Source organism: Rhea pennata, chromosome 6 (genome assembly GCF_028389875.1).
Source record: "Rhea pennata isolate bPtePen1 chromosome 6, bPtePen1.pri, whole genome shotgun sequence".
Lineage (NCBI taxonomy): Eukaryota > Metazoa > Chordata > Aves > Rheiformes > Rheidae > Rhea > Rhea pennata.
The window spans coordinates 12,589,515-12,610,709 of NC_084668.1; the positions used below are offsets into that span (position 1 = coordinate 12,589,515).

At 43.1% G+C, this 21,195-nt stretch overlaps 1 protein-coding gene across 1 annotated transcript in view; it reads left to right on the forward strand.

Annotated features, from left to right (window-relative positions):
- The window catches only part of SEMA5B (semaphorin 5B), a 270,689-nt gene that overhangs the window by 114,437 nt on the left and 135,057 nt on the right, over positions 1-21,195 (forward strand). Inside the window, exon 3 of the mRNA XM_062578940.1 lies at positions 20,433-20,638. Within this exon, the coding sequence (XP_062434924.1) occupies positions 20,485-20,638 (154 nt within the window). The 5' untranslated portion in view covers positions 20,433-20,484. The remainder of the gene's footprint in view (positions 1-20,432; positions 20,639-21,195) is intronic.

Consider the following 21,195-nt stretch of genomic DNA (forward strand, 5'->3'; position numbering starts at 1 on the left):
AGAATTCCAGAGCTTCTCCTCCCGCTTTGGCACCAGACCCTAAAAGATAAAAAGAGACCGCTTTAAAATGACTTTTATTACTTACAATTAATTTTTCTTCATTTCCTAGTCTCTTCTTTTCTCTTTTATTGGGCACCTGGCCAGTTAGAGGGAGGGAGAGGGAGCGAGAAACCTACACAAAGAGCCCAAATAAGGAAACACAAGTCTAAATACATGTCAACTATTTTTTTTTTAATTTAAACTCAACCTTCTCTTTTTTCAGTGTTGCTGTGTATTTATTGTTGATGAGAGATAGGGATTATTAGACATGGCAAAAGTCGAGGTCACAGTCTTTTTATGCTCCAAACATAATCTTGATTTCTGTCACCTCTGTGGTCACCCACTGCCTCTCATCTCCTTTGGTATGACAAGTCAGGATGTGGTCCAGTACGTGAGTCCTACTTGAGTGCGTCGTGGATCAGACCTTTGAAATATTTTAGTTGTCTTTGCCTCCTGGCCAGAAAATGAGACCTGTGCCAAGGTGTATGGCAGCTTTATGGCGATGCTACATAAGGTTTAGGGCCAGCAGGACATTTCACCCCAAAACAGTCACCCGTCTTTTTCAAAGTGTTAGCTGAACTGCGGGCTTTGGAAGAGAAGGGGAATGAACAGAAGCCCGTTACTTACTTAGCTTTAATTTAAATTCAGCTTTAAATCCTACACTCTGAATTTAAACAGATGAGCGAATAGCAAAATAGAACTGGAAGAGCTGTCCCTCATTGCCAGGAGAACCTTTTGTCTGGTGTGGAGAGGAAAACACACACAATTAGTCATTTGTATGCTTTCAAAGCATTGGTTTGATGGTGCCAAACTTTTTTTGACAGATCTTGTCTACTTCAGTTATCTGCCGCTCCAGTTTATGACGTTTCTAGGGCAACTAACATCTTCGCAGTTAAACACCTAGCATATTCTCAGGACTCATATAATGCTCCTCTTGGTGGATCCTTTTCCTTTAGCGCCCATAGATTTCTGTAGCTCAGTTTCTAAAATCACCTTAGTAAAGTATTAATGGTATTTGCATTGTATGATCTTGTATGATCACAGGTGAATGATTTCTTGTCTTGGATTTTTGCAAGGCTGATGGTCAGAAAGGCTTTGGCTTTTTTCTCTGTCGTGTTGCTTCGTAGTTAAGGGGTCTTGGCCAAGAATATTACATCTAACTCTCTTGAAATTTTGGGGGAGGAACATCAGCTTCATTCCTCTGGAAAAAAAGTAGCTGTCTTAGCTTGGAAACTGGGCTTCTCATGTGTGGAACAAGAGAGGGGAAAAGAAAGGCAACAGAAGTGAAGAGCTCTGGGATGGGGCTGCAGAGAGCAGGGAGCATCTGCGGATGGCACTTTAAGTTGCTTCTGTCAAAGACTCAGTAAATCTCAACAAACTGATGTGAGGTAATCTGGACTGGCAGAACCAGGACCTGAAAGGAAATGAGATTGTCTCCTGACAAATGGAGATGGAAACCTTGCTCTGCAAGCCCACAGCCAGCAGGGAGTTCAATAGGAGGCTGTGATTTCAGAATGCTTGTTCAAATATGTTTAATCTGTGATCAAGAAAGCTTTTCTACCATGCTGCTCACAAGAAATGAATAATTTGATTAGGCTGAAATTCCAGATTCTTGGGATAATGTGTATACATACTATAATAATTAAATATATTCAGCTCCAAAGCCGTTATTCTTAAAACACTTTCCTGTGAAATATGATCATTTTATCATTTCATGTAGGATGGATGGAGTTAAAGGGTATAATAAAGCTGTAGCATAGCTGGATGCAGACAAGGCAAGAGGCATGGAGTCGCACTGATGTATTCACATAGACATATGTATATTAATTTTGTGTTTTAGTGGTGTCTGAAAGCTCTTTGACAGCACTTTGAGGCTGGGTCTTGTACATTTGAAAAGCATCTAGCATGTCACATGGAGGCAGAAGCCAAACAAAGAGGCTTGCTGGCTTGTTGGATCATGGGTACCATGATCTTCACCAGACCTTCTCTATGAGGTGGTGAGTGGGCAAGGAAATGCAGTTAGCTGTTGAAAATAAATGATAAAGTTACTTGTAACGCTTACACTTACAGCTGGAGCCCGTTTGCTAACACCATCCACCCCGGCCACTAATGCTTCCCACTTCCCTGACGCACTCCATTTTCTAATGCTGCCTTGGTATAACAAGATTATGAATACGATTTTTTATTTATTAACTGCATTAATGTGGCACATAGGAGGTACGTTACGCTGGGCACGGTAGAAACACATTTATTTAAACTTGTGTGAAAATTATTAATGAGAAAGGCTGACTGGCCCAAACTTTAAGCGTTCTGACACCTCTGAATAAAACAACGACATCCCAACAGTGCTTCAAGTGATGATTCCAGCAGAAGCTCCACCAGCTGCTTCCAGAACCTCCTGCAGCATACCATTAGCCTTCTCTAAATAGTCTATAAAACAGAAGACTTGACAAATGTTAGGAGATGGTCTTTACCCTGCAGTGTTTACAGTCCAAGGCCTTCATCCTTCAGAAAAGCGTCTACTTATGTGATGATGTCCAGTGAGAAGATGTTGTTACTTTTCTTCCATAAAATTATGCATGTCTCTAGACACTCAAGACAGAAAGTAAAGGGAGGAGGAAGGAAAACTGTTACTTGCTTTGAAAAAAAGAGAGAAAAGATGAAGGCTTAAAGTGGAAAGGACTTGCCTGAGGCCACGCAGAAAGTCTGTGGTGAAGCCCTGAATTGAAACCAGACGTTGGGAGCCTATGACAATATTCTTTAACAAGAATTTAACAGGGAGATGTTTTCCTTCAAAGTTTGTTTTCTCCTCCCTTTTGAAATATCTTTTGGTTCGCTTTTTCTTTTGTTAAGGATATTGAAAGAAAGGCATGGGGCCGGGGGGGGGGGGGGTTCAAACAAAAATAATCCATTCAGGAATCCAAGCTTTGGGAAATTTGCTGGGGGTTCTGATTTGCTACGAGCAAGAAGAACTGCTCTAATTCCAGTTCCTAGGCAGGAACCCCCAAGATTGCAAGAGTCTATAAATATTTGCTTTATTTGCAGTGAAGAGTAGAGGAAGTTCTGTGTTAGGCTAATTTAGGCTTCAATATAAGCTATTTATGTACTACCTCCTGGGACTGCCTCTGGTTACTGAAAGAGTGACCTTATTGGAAACCAACAAGTAGGTCTGCAGTTAATTATAAAGGATTCAGAGCTCCCTGCACAACACTCACAAAGGTATTTTTGTAGATGATGTTATGTGTTTTTATTTAACAGCTCAAATTAGGAGAGCTAAAACAGATGGTGTACTTCTTACTGCTCTCTGAGAGCACCTATAGAAAGACACTGATAATAACTGAGAGAGGCCAAGACTAATAGGTCAGGAGTAATGGCAAAGATCAGGCTGTCTGGGCTCCCTAATTAACATCTGAAAGCAATAATGAACTGGTCAGTGGGGTCAGCAACAGGTGATGCTGTTTAGAAGGGGAGAAAGAGGTTTTTGTCTGTCTCCTGCATTTGGAAGAATTCGCTTAAAAATTTTTGTCCTTTTTTTTTTCTTTTTTTTTTGACTGCGTGATAATGACAGTGACTTAATCTAATCTAAATGGAGTCTTTGGAGGAAAACTACTCCAGGGCTTTTCCACAATAATTTCCTAAAGGAAAGAAGAACCTCTCTGAGTAAAGTTTAGAATAATGTCTGTAAGCTGACTTATGGGGCAGCAAGTTTGTACACGGGAAGATGCTCCTCTGGGGCATTATAGGAAATGATTATACCAGATTTTGTTCATCAAGGCAAAGTAAGCTAAATCAGAAACAAGACGAAGCCCTTAGGAGGGGGAGGATCATATTCAATTTAGTGAGGCAACTGTGATAATAATTAAAGCCCAGATGGAAACCTTTGAATGTGTCTGGCGTCTGTGTATCCACTGTGTTTTTTCTGTTAACTTGACATTATAAAAGGAGCTCCCAAAGAATAAAGAGATAGTGTTTGAAATTTCATCAGTCATGCAGTGTCCCAAATTTGATTTATTGTAAACAATCTTCAAAAATTGGTTTGGGTTTATATGATACAGGCAGAGAGTTTTTCTCAAGTGGTAATTCACAAAGAGAGAAATTGTACGTTATTTGTACATTTGTCTTTGCTGAAACGCAGTCAGGATTAATCACACCATTTGCCAGTTCTGACTGTGAACCTCTTGTACTTCGGACATATGGAGAGAATTTTATCCTGCTGCTATAAACTCTGCAGCAGAGTGCTATGCTGTTTACTTCATGAGGAAAATTACGGTAAGATTTCAGTAAATAAATTCCATACAATAGAAAAATTAATGCAAAAATCAAGGATTAAAGAGGGAAAAGTTGCCCTGCTTTTTTCTGCTAATGCCGAAGCTAAGAACAAATGATGGTATTGTGTGGAAACACTTTAAAGGGTTAGAAAAATGTGAAGGGTTATTTGCTATTTCAGCTGAACGGAGGGGGAAGCGGTTGGCTCTTATGTTGCTCGACGGATACGCGCAGGGAGCCTAGAGTATCTCCTGTCTTGTGTTTGAGACGTTACTTCTATCCGTTTGGAGCAGACAGACTGCTTCCAGTCCAAAATCATCCAACATATGCACTACTTTATGTCTAGTACAGTGAGGTATGTTTTACTAAAAGATTAAATGCTGCCACTTGAGTCGTGGAGACCTGCAGCCCAGTAGTCTATTTCATCCTGTTTTTTGTGGGCCAGCATCAGGGTGCCAGAACTACCCTAGCAAGTCAGAACAGCAGCGAAGAGCTCGTTGTTGAGAATAAATCAGATGTGCCCTCCTCCCCAAAAAATAAATAAAAAAGAGAGAAGAAAAAAAGAAAAGCCATCTTTTGCTGAAGTGTTAGATCAATTTTTCCCATGTCAGCTGTAAACACGTATTTAGGGGCTTTTGAAAATGTCTGTTACTCCCTAGACAGACCCTCTCACTAGCAACTTTGTGATATTACAGTTGCAGGCAAAACTATCGTTAAGCATGTGTAATTAGCAGCATTATTAATGGTTTTTAACGGTATTAACTGCAGGCAGTGGTGTTTTCTCTGAGTTTTCATTACCTGAATTCTGATAATGGCTTGCATCCTTTGTACTAAGTCTGTGTTGCCAAAATACTTTTGGTGTTTTTCACTTTAAGAATATCCCTATGTGGACATATTTCCTCTACATAAGTTGTTAGTCTTCATTATATATATATATATATATATTTTTTTTTTTGCATTGAAAGACATGGAACCTTCTTTTACAGTCTGTGTTGTGAAATAACAACAAGAATGCCACTTTCTTAAAAATACGAAAATTTATTTTAAGTATTTGTAGAAGAGCTCTGCTTTTAATCCACCTGATTCATGCATAAGGTTCCTGCTGTGCCGGAGCTTCCTGCGAGCGGTTCAGCGTTGCCGAAGAGAACCGAAGCGCTGGGGCGGACGACTCGTGGATCTGAGCTCGACTAAATTGAGTTTCAGACCTATATATATATATATATTTTTTTTTAAATCCGCATTTCACCTGCGCGTGTGATGTTTGAGGAGCCGTGTCTGTGGGTTTTGCGCGAGCAGCGGGGCGGGGGCGGGCCGCCGCTGCCGCCTCGGGAGCGGGCTCCCAGCGCCGGGGGCTGCCCTCAGCCCTGCGGAAAGCCGTGAGAAGCCGCCCGGCTGCGAGCGCGCCGCCCGCCGCCAGCCCGGCCCGGACCACCTTCCCAGCCAGCTTTTCACTTGTCACCCTGTAACTTTGCTTAAAGGCAACCTAACTGTAATAATAATAATAAAAATTCCCTTCTTTTTTTTTTTTTAACCTAAAACTAACATCCTGTAGGACCGCTGGTTATATTTATGGCTCCGATACCTCCGCGATTCTTTCGTCTGCACTTCCATCGCTGCTGCGGGAGTAGGGTCTGCATCTTACCTCGGCGTACGTAAGCGGACACTTGAGAGATTTATAACGGGAAAACGCTGACAGTTTCTTAATTTATTGCAACGCTGATGGGCGGCACTGGAGCTCCTGAGGGCTCCAAACCTTTGTTCTGCAGGAGAGGTGGTTTCTAATGCGCTTGGTTTGCTGCATCCCTCCCCCCCCCAGATGAATGGGCCAAGGTTTGTGAATATTGCCATATTGCTGCGTTTCCCCCCGGTATTTTAAAAGCTTTTCGCTTCCAGGACTTCCCATTGTTGAAATTTGTAAGGGGTTTCAGGAACTTCACAGCAGAAAGGCTTTTCATGTGAGCTGGCTTCTTTTTTTGTGCTGTTGTTCTTTCGCTTCCCCACCTAGAGTATCTTACATATTCATCGTCATACCGGATATTCAAGCAGCAGTCTCAAGCCTGCGAGCCCTGGTACTTTGCTGTGTCCAAAAAATGTGTGGGCCTGGAACAATACCTGCTATTTAACTTATTGGAGGAGAACGCCGGGAATCTGCATAATGGTCGCACACAGAAAGTGCTTTATCTTCGCGAGTTAGTGAGTCAGTTTAGGGGTATTCTATTGGCCAAAGCTTTCAGCGAAATTATGCACGGTAAATTAATGAAGGCCGTCTGAGGTATTATTGTGTGTGAATGCACATGCCACTGGAATCAATGGCTGGCTGAAAAAAGTTAACGGTCATTAAGCGGTGGTTAAAGAGGCCGGTGGACACAGCCTTCCTCCCTCACAGGGTTCTGGTTGGATTAGGTGAGGACAGAGATTGCTATTTGCCTGGAGGCCATAGGACAACCCAGGCTTTGTGCTTCATCTCCTCATTTATATTGGCTCCTTTCTGGCACTGGCAGGTTTACACGAGCCTGCAAGGACCATCTCATAAGCAGGTAAAGGCCTTTGCATTGCTTGTCCTTATTTTAGGAGTGGTTGGTAACGGGGTGTCGAAGGGGGGCAGCTGAAATGGTTTCAAACCACTGAACATCTCAAAGGGGGTGTGAAATGGAGCTCTTTAACGGAGAAGTTGTGGCGGAGAGGCTACCGTCTGGCTTTAGGTAATGCCATCCTGTCTGCCTGCATCCAGCCTTTAAAATACATCTCATGTGCGTAGTGGGGTATTGCCTTAAATTTAGTCTCAGATAGCAAGTAAACTGAGCGCTGTGGCAGACCTAACCGTTATCCGGTGGGATATGAAGTGGAGCACTAAGCTCCAGCTGAAGTTTGGACAACTCTGGACCGTTATTGGCAATTCAGCTGTGAATTTGGTATACACAAAATGTAAGTGACAGGAGCTATTTCCTGCGCACCTATATCCCCTTGGGCTGTGTCCTTTCCCTTGAGCAGTGTAGGTTTTTTTCTAGATTGTGTTTTAATACAGTGATTCGGACTGGAATAAAGTGCATGGAGAAAATTAATGATTTGATATCTCCTTGGTGCTGCCAAAAGAAATATAAAAGAATCTTTGATCTAGGGGCCTTCAGAAAGTAAGCTGGACCAGTTACTGATGCTTACTTACTGACCTAAGTAAGTGATAAAGCGCCTGTGTCGAAGTTTAATTAGTCTTGATCAAGATACGTTTTTAAGATTTAGAACTAGTGGCCTTTTGAAGAAGAAAGGCTTCTGGTTGTCATTTATGCCACAACATGTCCTTTTATCATACCTCATACATCTCCAGCAGGAACAGTTTTTATTTTAGAGGAAAAGAGAAATGGCTCATTTGATGGAGATTAGCATGGACAAGCTTACTAATATCTGAAGACAATTTCTCCGTCTTACCTTTTTCCCTATTTCCTATCCCACAGAGATTACCTCAGCCTGCCGTTGTTAGTCACTGTTATTTATATAAAGACATGTAATGCGTTTGTGCTTGCGGGGCCGTCTGCGACGGCGCGTGCAATTTCAGACTGTAGAGACTGGCAGGACTTGCTGTGAAGAATCGCTTTCCACTGACAGCTTTATCCTGCCTCTAATGTGTCATTGCGTGCGACTTTCAATTAATCATGCAATAACAAAACATTGCGTCTGGCGACAACGGCGTGCCCATCAATATCGAGAAGTAAGTCTCGGCTTTATGAGCACAAGCGCTGTCGCGGTCCCCTGCCCGCTCTTGCACTTTAATCAGGAAGTTTCAGTGGATCGGGAACATTTCTCTCTTCCCCTCTCCCCCATCATCCTCCGCTGTGATCTATTAAGCTGCAATCCATAATGTCTCGTGTCTCCATAACAGCCTAATGGTGTGCGGTTTTAAATGATTGCATGAATTTGACTTTGGCTCGCTCTGCCTTGACCTTGGTGTCTTCAGTGGCTTCCCCTCCCTCGGTTTTCAAAGAGGGAGTGGGGAGCTGGGAGAGAAAAATCAAAGAGTGACAGAATGGACTTGAGAGATTTTTCACGGAAGGTTTAATGTTGCTCTTTGAGGAAACGGGGGAGAGAGAAGGTAAGAGAGAAGCACAGGTTTGTCAATTTGCAGGAAAAACGGCATCGTGCTGTCGAGCATAACTGGTTCTGCAGACTGAAGCCTGCCATGTGCTGGACCTCATTGGTAAGCAGGGTGGAAATTGTGTGGTAATTCTTCCTCTTGCTCAGTCTCCCATTTATAGTAAGATCACTAAGTAATGTATCAATTTAAGTAAAATGCCCAAAGCTCTGAGGCTCGGTGCTCTGGGCCACAAAGAGAGATGGACCCTGGTCCCACCTGCCAAGTGTGAGTTCTGTTACTATGTTGGACCAAATTTGGGGATAGAGTCTTGCTTCATTGAAAATCATGGTCTTTTTTCAATTATTGGGTTTCAATTATTGGGAATTATTGGGTTGGAATTGGAAGCTTTATGCCTTAGGTAGCATAAATAAAAGGGCTTGGTTGTAATCAATGGGATTCCTTTATTTTTATTTTTCCTCGGAAGGAATTTAATGTTTAAGAAGTGATTGGATAGATAGTGTTGCAAGACTCTCTTGAGCAGCCTGAAAGCTGGTTTACAGCAGCACGTCCGCATGTTGTGTGAAAGAGAGGAACCTATTTTTATAGCACTTCCTATGTAGGAAGACTGTTTGAGAACTGGTGACATGTTTGACCAGTTGCCTTGAAAAGAGCACTCTGAAAGAGGCATCTGTGTTTGTCCTGGATTCTGATGATAGCTTGTTGGGAGTGTTGGAATACTTTCACTTTATATAAATGAAATGCAAAAACCTTGGGAGTTTTGAGGAATAACAACCAGGTTAATAGCTCCTTGGGGAGATCTCCCTTCCCTGGCTAGCTCAAGTCTCCTTGTTGTCCCTGAATTATCAACGAAACAATAAAACCATAGCTAATCAAGGGTTTATCTCGAACCTGGTTGTTCTGAGGCAAATCCGCTTTTATGCCAGTGCCATGCAAGTATCTCATCCCCTCTGGGCGATGTGACTTCTGCCAGTTGGCAGCAGCATTGGTTTTGGTTCTTTAATTAACGCTAAGCCCTGTCTATCCTGCTATATGAGTGGTAGATCCTACAAGATGCCAAACTTGCTAAGCTATGTAAAATAACGACCTCACATAGACAGGAGGGCATTGAGTACCACGAAAGGTGATGTCTTTGGTGGTGAGACTGATCCTAGGCAGATGCAAACCAGCACGGCGCTATAAAGCCAGCTACTGCCAGGTGGGGGTCTGCCTGTTCGCATCAAGGTTTTAGGTCGAGCGAAGGAGTTGTGTGGTGGCCACTTGGATCCTCCTGCACACAGCGGAGGCTTCCGAGCGGGAGGGTGGGTAATCAGTTTCTCATTCCCAAATTATTTTTCCAGAATGCCCGCAGTATGGTGTTTGAGTAACAGAATAATCTTCTCACTATTAAGTGCCTGAAAATCAGCAGTAATTACCTTAGTGCAAATTCTTCCCTTCCTCTCCCTCCCCTTTGCTGAAAAAAACAAACAAACCCCCTCTCTCGGCGGAGGAAATGCAGGTGGAGGGCGTCTCTCCCTCCTTAGCCAAGTCGTGTACAGACTACGTCTTTTTTTTCCCCCCTTTCAGTTCTGTGAATAACATAATTGCTTTGTTATCCCTCAGGGGATTTGTAATATTAACATTGGTTAATGACATTAATTCAAGTTTTTACCATTAATAAAATGGCATTGCTTAAAATTAAGCATTACATTTCAATTAGTAGTCCATCGATGACTTTAATAGTCTGGAGCATTAAAGTGATATTTTTTTTAATTTCTTATTAATTTTTTATTGTATCATGCTAATTTCCAGAGAGTGATTGAAAGCCCAGCTGATCCAAGTTAACGACCCTATCTGCCATGTTTCTTAAGGGAACTTTCTCTTTTATGACATTATGCAAAAAGGTCACATTTCCACAAAGCAGGAATCTGTTTCAGTCACCTCCTGAATTCATTATCATCCTTTTTACTTTTTAACATGAGGCACGTGATATACAGGCACCCCAGGTGGACATGTTTAAATTAATCTAGTAATAATTGATTCAGAAGAGATTTGGAGGACAGAATTTGCATAAAAGCCATAATGAGAGTAAATCCTCCAAGGCCAGACTGAACAGCTAAGTCCCTGAATAACTTACATTTTCTAAACTAATTTGGTTATATATGCAGCATAGGGGTGTGGGGGTTGGAGTGCCATGTGATTGGAATTCATTAAAAATAATTTATCTTTTCCAGAAAACTTGGCGTAAGAGTGCGTTAAAACGGTATGAACCACCAAACACTTGCTCAGACCCTGCCCCTGGAAGGTGATGACAAGATTTCTGTCTGAGGGCTGGTTTGGCTTCTTTAAAGCATTTCCAAAGAGGAGAGCTGGCAACCTGGGGCTAGGATACTCCACCTAACAGGCTGCTTCTCCCAACTAGTGATGTTTCTTAGAGCATATTCTACACTGGAGTGTAGCTGGACATTGGACAGAATCAACAACGTGTGTGTGGAGGACGATCCAAGCTTTTATTCTCAGATATTCCTGCCTTTGGTTCCAGCATGGAGCTGCTCAGCTGGGTAGCAGACCGTAGGGTTTGTATGAAATGCTGGATTGCTTTGATGTCTCAGAATTTAGGGAGAAGGATATCTTACAGCACTGGGACCAAACTATATATTTCAGGAAAAGTAAATGGGTGGGCGGTGAAAATTATGACCCCAGGTCATTAGAAGAACGCAGCCAGGGGCTTGCTGAAGGATCACTCTAGATTCACCTTGTTTCACATTCTCATTGCCTAAATACCTTCGTTGAGAAAAGGGCTGTAAGGAGCTTTCTGTGACCAAGTATAGTAATTTCTGTGTTTTTAGGTTAGTGAGCTTTGATTAGCAACTAACGCACCCTTTTGATATCAGGGAAGTTGCAGAACATGTTTAGTGGAGGAGAATTCAGCTCAACCCTTTTTTGGAAGTTACTGAATGCCAGGTATTTTTTTGGGGGGGACGTTCTGGGGAAAATATCACTGCTGTTTTCAGCAGCTGAAGAATTGGTCCCATTTCATTTACATGGCTCACAAATCACAGGTTATTACAGATTGCTGTGGGTATTTGCTGCGTTGCTTTCTTTTCGTTCTGTCTTGCAACCGGTAGGTTTGGGAGGACGCTGCCGTCCCATAGAGAACCCCACTGCAACGTGAGAGGCAGGGCAGAGCGAACAGCCCTGCTGCTCCAGCAAGAGCAAGAGTTAACACAGCCCAACAGGTAGCTGCTGCTGCGAGAAATATGGAAAAAGTCGGGCATGGCAGGAGAAAAAAGAGTTTCGTTGATGATGATTATTTTGTCTGTTCACGTTTGGGGCATATATTGGCCATTTGAATGCTTTCTAGCCAAAGGCTTCTCTATGATAAATGATGCATTGCAGAGCCAAAAAGACACTGCAGCAAGACGTATTCTTGTTTCGAAGCAGGCTGAGACTTGGAGTTGCACTACAGCAATGCCTAACGCTTACTCTCTGCGAGCTACAATTAAGCCACGAGCCTGTGTTTGTTATGAAGCAACAGGTAATCACAGACCTTCGACGCAAACTAGCAGGCTGCGGCTTCCATCTCCTGCATGGGCAAGTGTTCAAGGCGTAACATTTCTCATCCTGCTGTTGCAACTTATCAGTATATGAAGGAGCTGCTGTGAGCTGTGTCATGGGTTTGTGATGGGTAGCAGCCACCTCTGACCTGGGGGCATGGAGCTGCATAAGAGAGGTAGGAGGGTTTGTGGGACGGAGCTGAAGAAGGGGTAGATGACAGGAGCTAAAGACCTGGAGCATGCCCTGGAGTCTTCAGATTGGGGAAAAGAAAAAAAAAAAAAGCTCTGTGGAAATTTGAGGCCATATGTTGTGGCTGATTCTCAAGTGGGAGGTTAGCAGGTGCTGAGATTTCATGGCTCCGTTCTCATGTGCTGAAGACCTAAATACGGAGATAGTTTTAGGTCACAGGCAGAAATAGGATTTCTTAAAATTTCCTGTTCTTGGTGTTTTCCCAATTGTGCAGTTACAAGGCCACCACAGTGGCTGCTACATAGTTTAGCAGGGTTGTCTGTCTGCTCAGCACAGTCTGGGTGCTGCACTTGTCCATGGCTTGCCAGCAAAGAGCTCAAGAGAGAGCTTGCAAGGTACCAGCCTATATTAGGTCTACTACAGTCTGGAGTCACTATCCCTAACTTCTTTACTAACATCCCATCAGATATCTCCAATTGGACCTGTAATTAAAGCTGAATAAGCAAACAATGCCAGTAAAACTAGGGTTGGTACTCCAATAGCTTAAAAGTCAAGGATATTTACAGTTTTCATATTAAACTAGGAGAAAAAGGAAGGCCCCGTGTCAAAAGCATTTGGAAAAGTCAGGGAGACTTGACTTCATTTTCTGATTCTATCAAAACCAAACTGCAATTACTGGTGACTGAGTCACTGAATTGTGTCATGCCTCAGTTTCCCAGCAGTAATGTCATAGTTGCAGTTTGGAAGTGTATGAGCTGCAACACAACGTGTCTGGAAATCAGTAGAAATAGCTCAGTGTCTCCAGACAGTCAGGTTTCAGAGTGTGTTGAAACAACATTGGTTGCACAGCATGGTGTTAGGGGCTGTAGCTCTGCTAATTTGCAAATATAGAAGCCATTTCCACGTTGTGCAGGGAAGCGACTTGAAGAAGAGCAGCTGCATTCATGATTTCAGAACATCTCTGTAAGCTTAAGGCATGGGCCTATAGACTTGAGTACCAAATCTCCAGCCAGAAAGAGCCCTGGTGACGACCAGACTTTTTGCAGCAAGCCTGATGCTGAATCGACTGTGCTTGCACTGTGTACGGGGCTGCATGTGAACAGCCTGCCTGGCACACTGGATTTACTGCAGAGGACTCTACCTCACACGTACGGCGAGAGCAGAGACTGTGCTGCAAGCAATGCAGAGCGCTGGACACCCAGCCCTGCTGTGCACAGGGTGCCTAGAGTAGTTATTCTTGCTGCTGTCCTGTGGGCCCTTGAGACCCCTCAACGATTGGACTGTGTGTAACGGTCAGTTGAGCAGTCTTTTTCATAGACTGTCCAGAAGCTTTGACTGGGAGCCAGGAGCTCCTGATCTCCAATCCAGGCTGCAGGAAACTTTGAGTCTGCATCTCCATGATGCTAAGTACTGTAGCATCCATTGCATGCTGCTAACTGTGTCGTTGCAGATGGGAGGCTGTCTTCATGACTCTATTTCACAGATGCAACATATGAGAAATAATTCCATAATCAGTCTCTAAATCCCAGAATCACAGAAAATGCTTTACTTTGACATCACTGTTGATAGTCTCGCAAAGAGGTCAGTCCATGACCAGCAGGTCTTTCCAGTCCTACTATAAAGGTAGTCTTCTAGAGAACTGTTGAGGCATACCACTGGGGAAATAAATGTGTGTAAGCTTTCATTGCCAAATACGATCTTGGGATAAACAGAAGACTTCAGACTCCAAGGCACCTTCACAAGTGCTAAATTCATACCCCAAACAAACCCTAACAAAATCTCTCATTTCTTTATATTATATGTAGCCAGAAAAAGAAGTTCTAGAGCCCTTTGGCAAGGGTCTCTTGAAGCACTTGGGGAAGCACTCAATGTGTGGTCAGGTTAGCACTGTTCAAGAGTAGGTCTGAGTGTCAGCAGAACAGATATTTATTTATGCCCACTGGGTTTGGCAGGAACCCAACAGTACAGTATATTTTACTCTGTTACACAGGCTTTTATTGTTGAATCAGCTTTATTTAATGGAAGCTTTCTATAATAGGTTCCTGTTCTGGAGGGCCTCCTCTAAAGGTGAGGAAACACTTCAGTTTCCAGGAGCATTCAGCCATTAACTGCTCTGTTGAGGCCAAGTAAGCAAGTGGTGGCTGATGATAGCTCATTGGGTTTATACACTAGTCCATAAAGAATTGGACTGACACGCACCAATTCATTTCATACTGAGCCTCTATTGAAGATTTTCATTCTCTGTTACCTAATCCAAGTGAAAACATTTTGTGGGCTTGGTTTGAGAGCTTGATCTGTCTTGGGTGAATTTGAACGGCAGTCAAATAATGCTTTAGAAATAAAATGCCCCTAAATACAGTATCCGTATTCTGTGTGATAGAGTCCTAAAAATCATAGAATCACAAAATAGCTGGGATTGGAAGGCACCTCGGCAGATCATCTTGTCTAACCCCCTGCTCAGGCAGGGTCAGCTAGAGCAAGTTGCCCAGGGCCACGTCCAGCTGGAGTTTGAGTATCTCCAAGGATGAAGACTCCACAACCTGCTTGGACAACCTGTTGCTGTGTTCAACCTCCCTTCATAGTGAAGACATGTTTTCTTATGTTCAGACAGAGTTTCCTGTGTTTCACTTTGTGCCCATTGCCTCCTGTCCTGTCACTGGGCAACACTGAGAAGAGTCTGGCTCCAATTTCTGACTGTAAACTATTAATATTCAGCTCTGCTACAGTCTTCATGAGCCATGAACCTTAGAGTATATTAGGTTAAACTGATTTCTCCTTTGCAAAGAGTTAACTGAATTATTTATATATATCTACATAACAGGAAGGTTTCAATAAAGGAACTTGTATTGCCAGATCTCGATTGTTTTATTCCTGGTGTAAAAACTACTCTGATACTGTAACTGGCACGTTACAGATGCTGTGAAAGGGAGGAGCTGAGAGTGATGCAATGGTTAGGATGGAGCTCAGGTTTCTACTTTGCCACAGGAGAGCATATTACCTGCACACTCTTGTGATCCTCCCTGCTGCTGAATTGCAGGGTTTTTTTAAATGATAACCCTTGGATTATATGCATGAAAATGTCGTCCTGTCTTCCTGGGGTGAGAACAAGCTCACTGTGAAGATGTGTGTTGTAATGAAGGCCATGGGAATCTCTTAACAAGGTAGACGCAAGGGAGCATAACAAAACCCAACCGGAGCAAGAACTGCAAAGTATAACTGGTCATGAAACTGGAGGTACTCAGAAGATCGTAGGGCGATTTAATTAAAGCAAAACAAGACCTCTTCACAAACTCATCTGATCATTAGTTTGACCAATCAGTCCCATGCCCTTGCCTCAAAATAAATAAATGAAAGTACATTCAGCGTGCAGGAGCCCAGTCTACAGGTGTACATGGGATTTGATGTGAGGACATGCAACTGCAGTGTCATTTTTTGATGAGCACAGTGAAGAGCTGAGCGTACTGACGTGGCCGGGGACAGAGGGAAAAGCTGTGCCTTTTTCTTCGATAGTGTGAAACAGCCTTTGGAGCTAGTCCGATGGAACGAATTCCAGCTGGTGAGGGTGGTAGGGGAGGGCGAAGAGAGGCGTATGAATAGAGAAAGGACTGTGGTTTTGTTGGCCTTGGCGTTCTCGGTTTTCTAGGGCAGAGCTGCCTGTGCCAGCTTGTCATCGCTTCATTGCTGAGCTGCCTTGCGCTGCAAAGTTTATATTTATTGCCTTTTTTCTTACAGTACTTTTCTGAATATTTTGGTATTCACCTCTTTCCACTGGTCATCTTCTCTCTGTCATTGTATTCTAATAAAATCATAATTATGCCGATCACAGAAGAATCTGAATGGAGGAATTAATGCTTTTTTTCGGGATGTTCCTTTTTTTAGTCTTTTTTAAAGGCATCTCTTCTCTTTAAAATGAAAGATGAAGCGTTTTCTTTTATCCTTAAACGTCACTGTCACATTTTATTAAGTCAAAATGAGAGTTATAGTCAGAGGAAAGCAGGATATGTATTCCTGGTACAGCCATTTTTAAAGTGTGCTTTGTTTTAAAGCCTTGAAGATTGATTGAAGGTATTTTTCTTTTAGACACGGAGCTTTAGTCAAAGGGGGCCTGATCTGAGTTACCCTCTGTAAATCAGGATTAGTTCCTGGGAAATCAATGGAGTTACAATGATACAATGCAGGGTGAGTTGGAAAAGACTCATGCCCCAAGAATGAATGAGGGAGGGACTGTGGGTGATCCCCTGAATGCTGCGCTTGTGCAAGAGAGAGAAGCCACGAGGCAAGGCAGAATTATATGCTACCCCTATCAGGCTGCGCTGGAAGGGCCTGGGTGAGGAATGGGCCTGTGGCAGCGGGTTTGTGCTCATATGGATGGTGTGGTTGCAAATCTCAGCTTGGGCGACGCATTTAGCATGCAGATCTCCTTTACCGAGAAGGATCAGCGCTTCCTTTCCAGTGCCACCAGTTACGGCTGGGGAGGTGCATGAGCAAAGAGATCCTGATTTAAGAGACAAGAGGATGGTGGCAAAAGTGGTGCTGTACAAAATACCTCTCTCTGGAGCATATGTCACTGGATCCAATGGAGCCTGAACGGGTTGACCTTTTTGGCGCAGGGCCAGAGGGATTCATTGTGCCGGAGAAGCCCTCATCAGAGGGCCTGGGCACTGCGCAGAGGAGCAGAGGACCTGCTCGCAGGAGGGAGCGGGCAGATTAACTTGGATAGATAATCTTATTGGACATTTTTATCCTTTTTTTATGTGTCTGCATTTTTTTTGGGGGGGGGGGGGGAGAGAATAGCTAGGGTGGTAAAGATACATCAGGATGAGTGAATAAAGAATTGAAATGGTATGTCCTGTCTGGGATTTCAGTTTAACTGGGGATTTGAGCTCTTGTCTCTCATCTGTACTGAAGCCTTGACAGCTGATTTCTTGAGTCCTAAGCCATTTTGAGCAGAGAGATCCTAAGAAGAACACCTCTTTTTATAGCACTTAAACTGTGTCTAAATGGCTTAACACTAGGGCAAGTTCCAGCAGTGTGAACCCCAGCTACTCTGCCCTGTGCAGGGTTTTAGCAGTGCAGCCAGGGCAGACTGGTCCTAAGCGCTGCTCAGATTCCAGCCTCGTAGTGAAAATCTACAGCTGGGGCAAAACCAGAGGCTTGAGTTTGGCTATTAAAACATTTACACTTCACAGCTAGCTGCCAAACTCTTGCAGGCAGTTAGTAGTTCGCTTTTGGTATACAACTGATCTGCTGCACGTGGTGCTTTTTCATATATGGACTATACTTTTTTCCAGAAATAAAGTTGCAGCAACTAGGAGTAGCAATTACTTATTTAAAGCCTTTTTAAAATCATTGAGAAGAAAGTGACCCAGGCAGCCTAGGAAGGGGCAGCCTGAAGAGGTAACCTTTTGCAGTGCTATCTGGTATCTGACTGTTGTTCACTGATGCTCCAGGGCTCTGATTTCTGTCACCCTTGATCAAGCTGGCATTATCCACTGTAGTCAACGGGTATCAGTTCAGGGCTGTACGTGACATTGATTTTGTTTAATTTTCCGGCACATGAAAACTCCCCAGATTCGGTAGACTCAGAGGAAGGAAGCAGAGGAGATAGGGGAGGATACAAAGATTTTTTTTATGTTGTTTCTTTTTCATCTTTGTCTTGTATATTATTTTCCATTTCACATTAATTTTGAAACCATGATTTTCATGCACGCTTTGGATTTCCCTGCAATGATAAACCCGAACTTTAATAAAGAGAATGGAACTTTACCCCGAATACAGGTTACAGCTTTCTAAGGAACACAGAAGTCTGTTGGGCTGTGGTAAAATCTCCCAGGGAAAGTGGCAGAAATCCAGCTACTTGGCACATTTTGCAACTAGCCCAGACAAAACAGTAGTAAATGTACAATAAGGAACACTGCTTTGGCAGAGAATGGGCTGTGAGACATTATGCGGCTTTCCTGTATGCAGCTTTTTATGGTTCCATGACCCTGATGAGTGTGAAGGTTAGATTTACTCTTCTGCTGATCCTAGACCCCATCAAGTCTTAGAGGAGCATTGGAGGCCTGCATGGGAAGCCCTACCATGTGTCGCTGAGGACCATCACCTGATTATTAGAGAATTTCATCCACCTGACTTGAGATCATTGTTTGGATAACTAGTACAGGAGAATGGCTATATTAATTCCGATCAAAGGTCTCTCTAGCTTAGCACCTTATTTCCAGAATTAGCCAATTACAGATGCATTGGGAGGAGGACAGCGTGCATACAAATGGCTGTCTCTTCCAGTTTCCAGCACGGTTATCTGGCAGTGAAGAAGTCCTTTACATCTCTTGTGCATTTCCCAGCAGCAGCCATCTCCTGTCTAAGGAAAGCTTGTTTTTGTCTCTCCTGCAACCATAAATCCAAGAGCTAAGCAAAATGCATCTCTCCAGGGTTCACGTGTGCACTGTACTTAACTCCTGGATCTGTTATAAAAACAACTGTCAGGTAAACCAATGGCTGAAAACATAATCTGATGCTTTACTGTCAGTAATTTGCGTTATAATGTGACTTGCACATCTCTTGTCATCTGAGACGCCGTGGTACCGATTTATGTATGCCCAGCAGTATGCTTGCACTTAATGACTAAAGACCGTGCTGGCCTTAGCTCTGGATGATTTCATCTCTCTTACTTCGGTCACTCCCACTTTTTAATTCAGCTTGATATTTGCCACGTTTAAAAAAGAATCCTCCTTAGTGAAGTGCTGTAGAACCTGTTTGGGATAACTGGAGGGAGGTTTTATAAAGCCCTGTGTGTTAGGGACTGGAAAAAATGTGAAAGGCTGTAATCTCTCATTTGCACTAGTTTGGAAAAAAAGACCTTAAATCCTAAATGCCACCTCACTGTTATTTTTCAGTCAACAGCATGTAGCAGCTGCTGAGAATTCACGGAATAGATGCACTGGCAGTTCATCTTTATACTAGTGTTTAAAATCCTGGAGAAATATAGATAAAGATGAAACACAGAATCTGTCTTTCAAGCCAGCTGTTTCCTGTAGCCCTGTAAGCAGTGCATGATTGCTCCTGTGATGCTTGAATACCTTTGGAGACTTCTTCAGGCTCCGCAGTGTTGCGGTGTTGTCCCATGCGGAGCTTTACTCCATGCCATTAGTCTGTCATTGCTTGTTGGTGCCTCATGTTACCAGCTCCCAGGCTGGCCAGTACAGCTCACTGAGGCTGTCCTGGGGACTCCAAATAAAATACAGAGGTATCAGGCACTGAAGGAGTTGACTATTACACTGCCTTCGAGGGTCACTACACCTATAGGAATTGAAAATCTCGTTAGTATGTGAAGTTAATCAGAATCAACTTTATCACTAGATAAGACTTAAGTGCAGCAGGCTGTTTGAAAACACACTCTTGCAATAGCTGGACAAAGTTACAATAGGAAAATACAATGTGTGTGTCATTAAGATTAAATTTGGCAATGCAGATTTTCCTAAGCTGCAGCAACATCTTGGGGAGCTTGTGGCACTGGCTAATTAATCCTCCATGCCCTTCCACAGGCCTGGTAGGCCCTGGGAGTGCTTTTAGCTATATCTTTTCTGCTTCTTTTGTTAAGAATGGCTCCTGTAGAAAAGCCATGGCTTGCCCCTTTCCTAGCCTGAGAGGTAGGGAGTGCTGCTCCTCTTCAGCTGTGTCTTGCTTCTTGTGACTGGGAACTACAGCATCCCCCAGTAATGCAGGCAATTGACTCATTTCTCACCATTTCCCCTCCATTAAGCTCTTTTAATTCTTATTCTGCACCCTAATTAGCACTTTTCTGGCAACACCTTTAAATTGTTTTTTCTTGTTTCAAGACATTTAGAAAGGCAGTGCTAAAACGTATAAATCTCCTATTACAACAGTTTTCATCACACGTGTTGTAGCAACATCTGGAGTTGCCCTACCCTTAGTAATCTCCTGAATGTAACACGACACACTGTGGAACTGAGGAGTGTGTCTGCATTAGGGGACATATTTACACCTGGAGTATTTGCAGATTTCTTGTTCTTTGTCAGTGCTGGGCATCGCGCTCCAGTTTCTGTATGAGGACAAACAGCCAGAAGTACACAAAGATCTTTAGGGAGCTGTGCACATCATTTCTTTTTGAAGTTAGCAGCCCAAATATGATTGTGAATTGGCTCATTTTTTTTAAAGTGTTCTTTGCAGAATATTGTCATGTGTACTCAGCACAAGCGAGGTTGGAATGAAAGGGGAACCTCAACGCTGCTGAACCTGTGTTACACACTTTGGATAAACGTTCATCTTTCTGAAAGTGGAATTGTTTTTATTTCAGGTATCCTCCCCGTGTCTACCTTGGAAGCTAGATCTGCAGCCGCCCTTCAGTCATGGTTGTTTCAAGATTAAAGGCTATTTCCCTGTCATTGCCAAGCCTTTTTCTTCTTGCTTTTCATCTCTCAGCATCACAGAATGTACCTGAATACTCTGAAGCTGAACATCAGCAATGTGTCAGGAAAGAACACCCCACAATTGCTTTTGAAGGTAAGAGCTTCTGTTCCTGTTTCAAGTTCCAGTAGGATGATCCATTTTGAAGTCCTTGGAGGTGGTGTTATGGATGAAGGTTTAGTCTGCGCTGTTTTCCTTAAGCCCGTGATTCACAAGCCAGTGCAAGTGGTCTGATGAATCGTATTCACTTTGAGGCCTTACAGCAATTTCACTATGCGGTTTCACAGGAGTTACTTAATTCAGTCAGTTTAGGGACTGATGGTCTAAAAATCTCCATTTCCAATTCTGGTAGAGGCTACCTGTAATCTTGTGCCATCCTGAAACTATGTCTCAGTTTTCTTTTCCCTAAATGGATTCTGTAATGCTTATGTACCTCACATGGCTGTCCAGATCCGGGTACTTAATGAGTGAAGAGCGATAAAGCATTTGGATATATCTGAATGCAAGAGAAACATCTGTTTTGTAATTGCAGTGTGTGGCTGCCTTTTTGTTTGTTGCTTTTTCTGTATGAACTTATCAGCTCTGCCAGTAATTTTTCTGTCTTTCATCTGGGCACTGCACTTCACAAGATTTTAAGAATGTAAAAGGGGGCC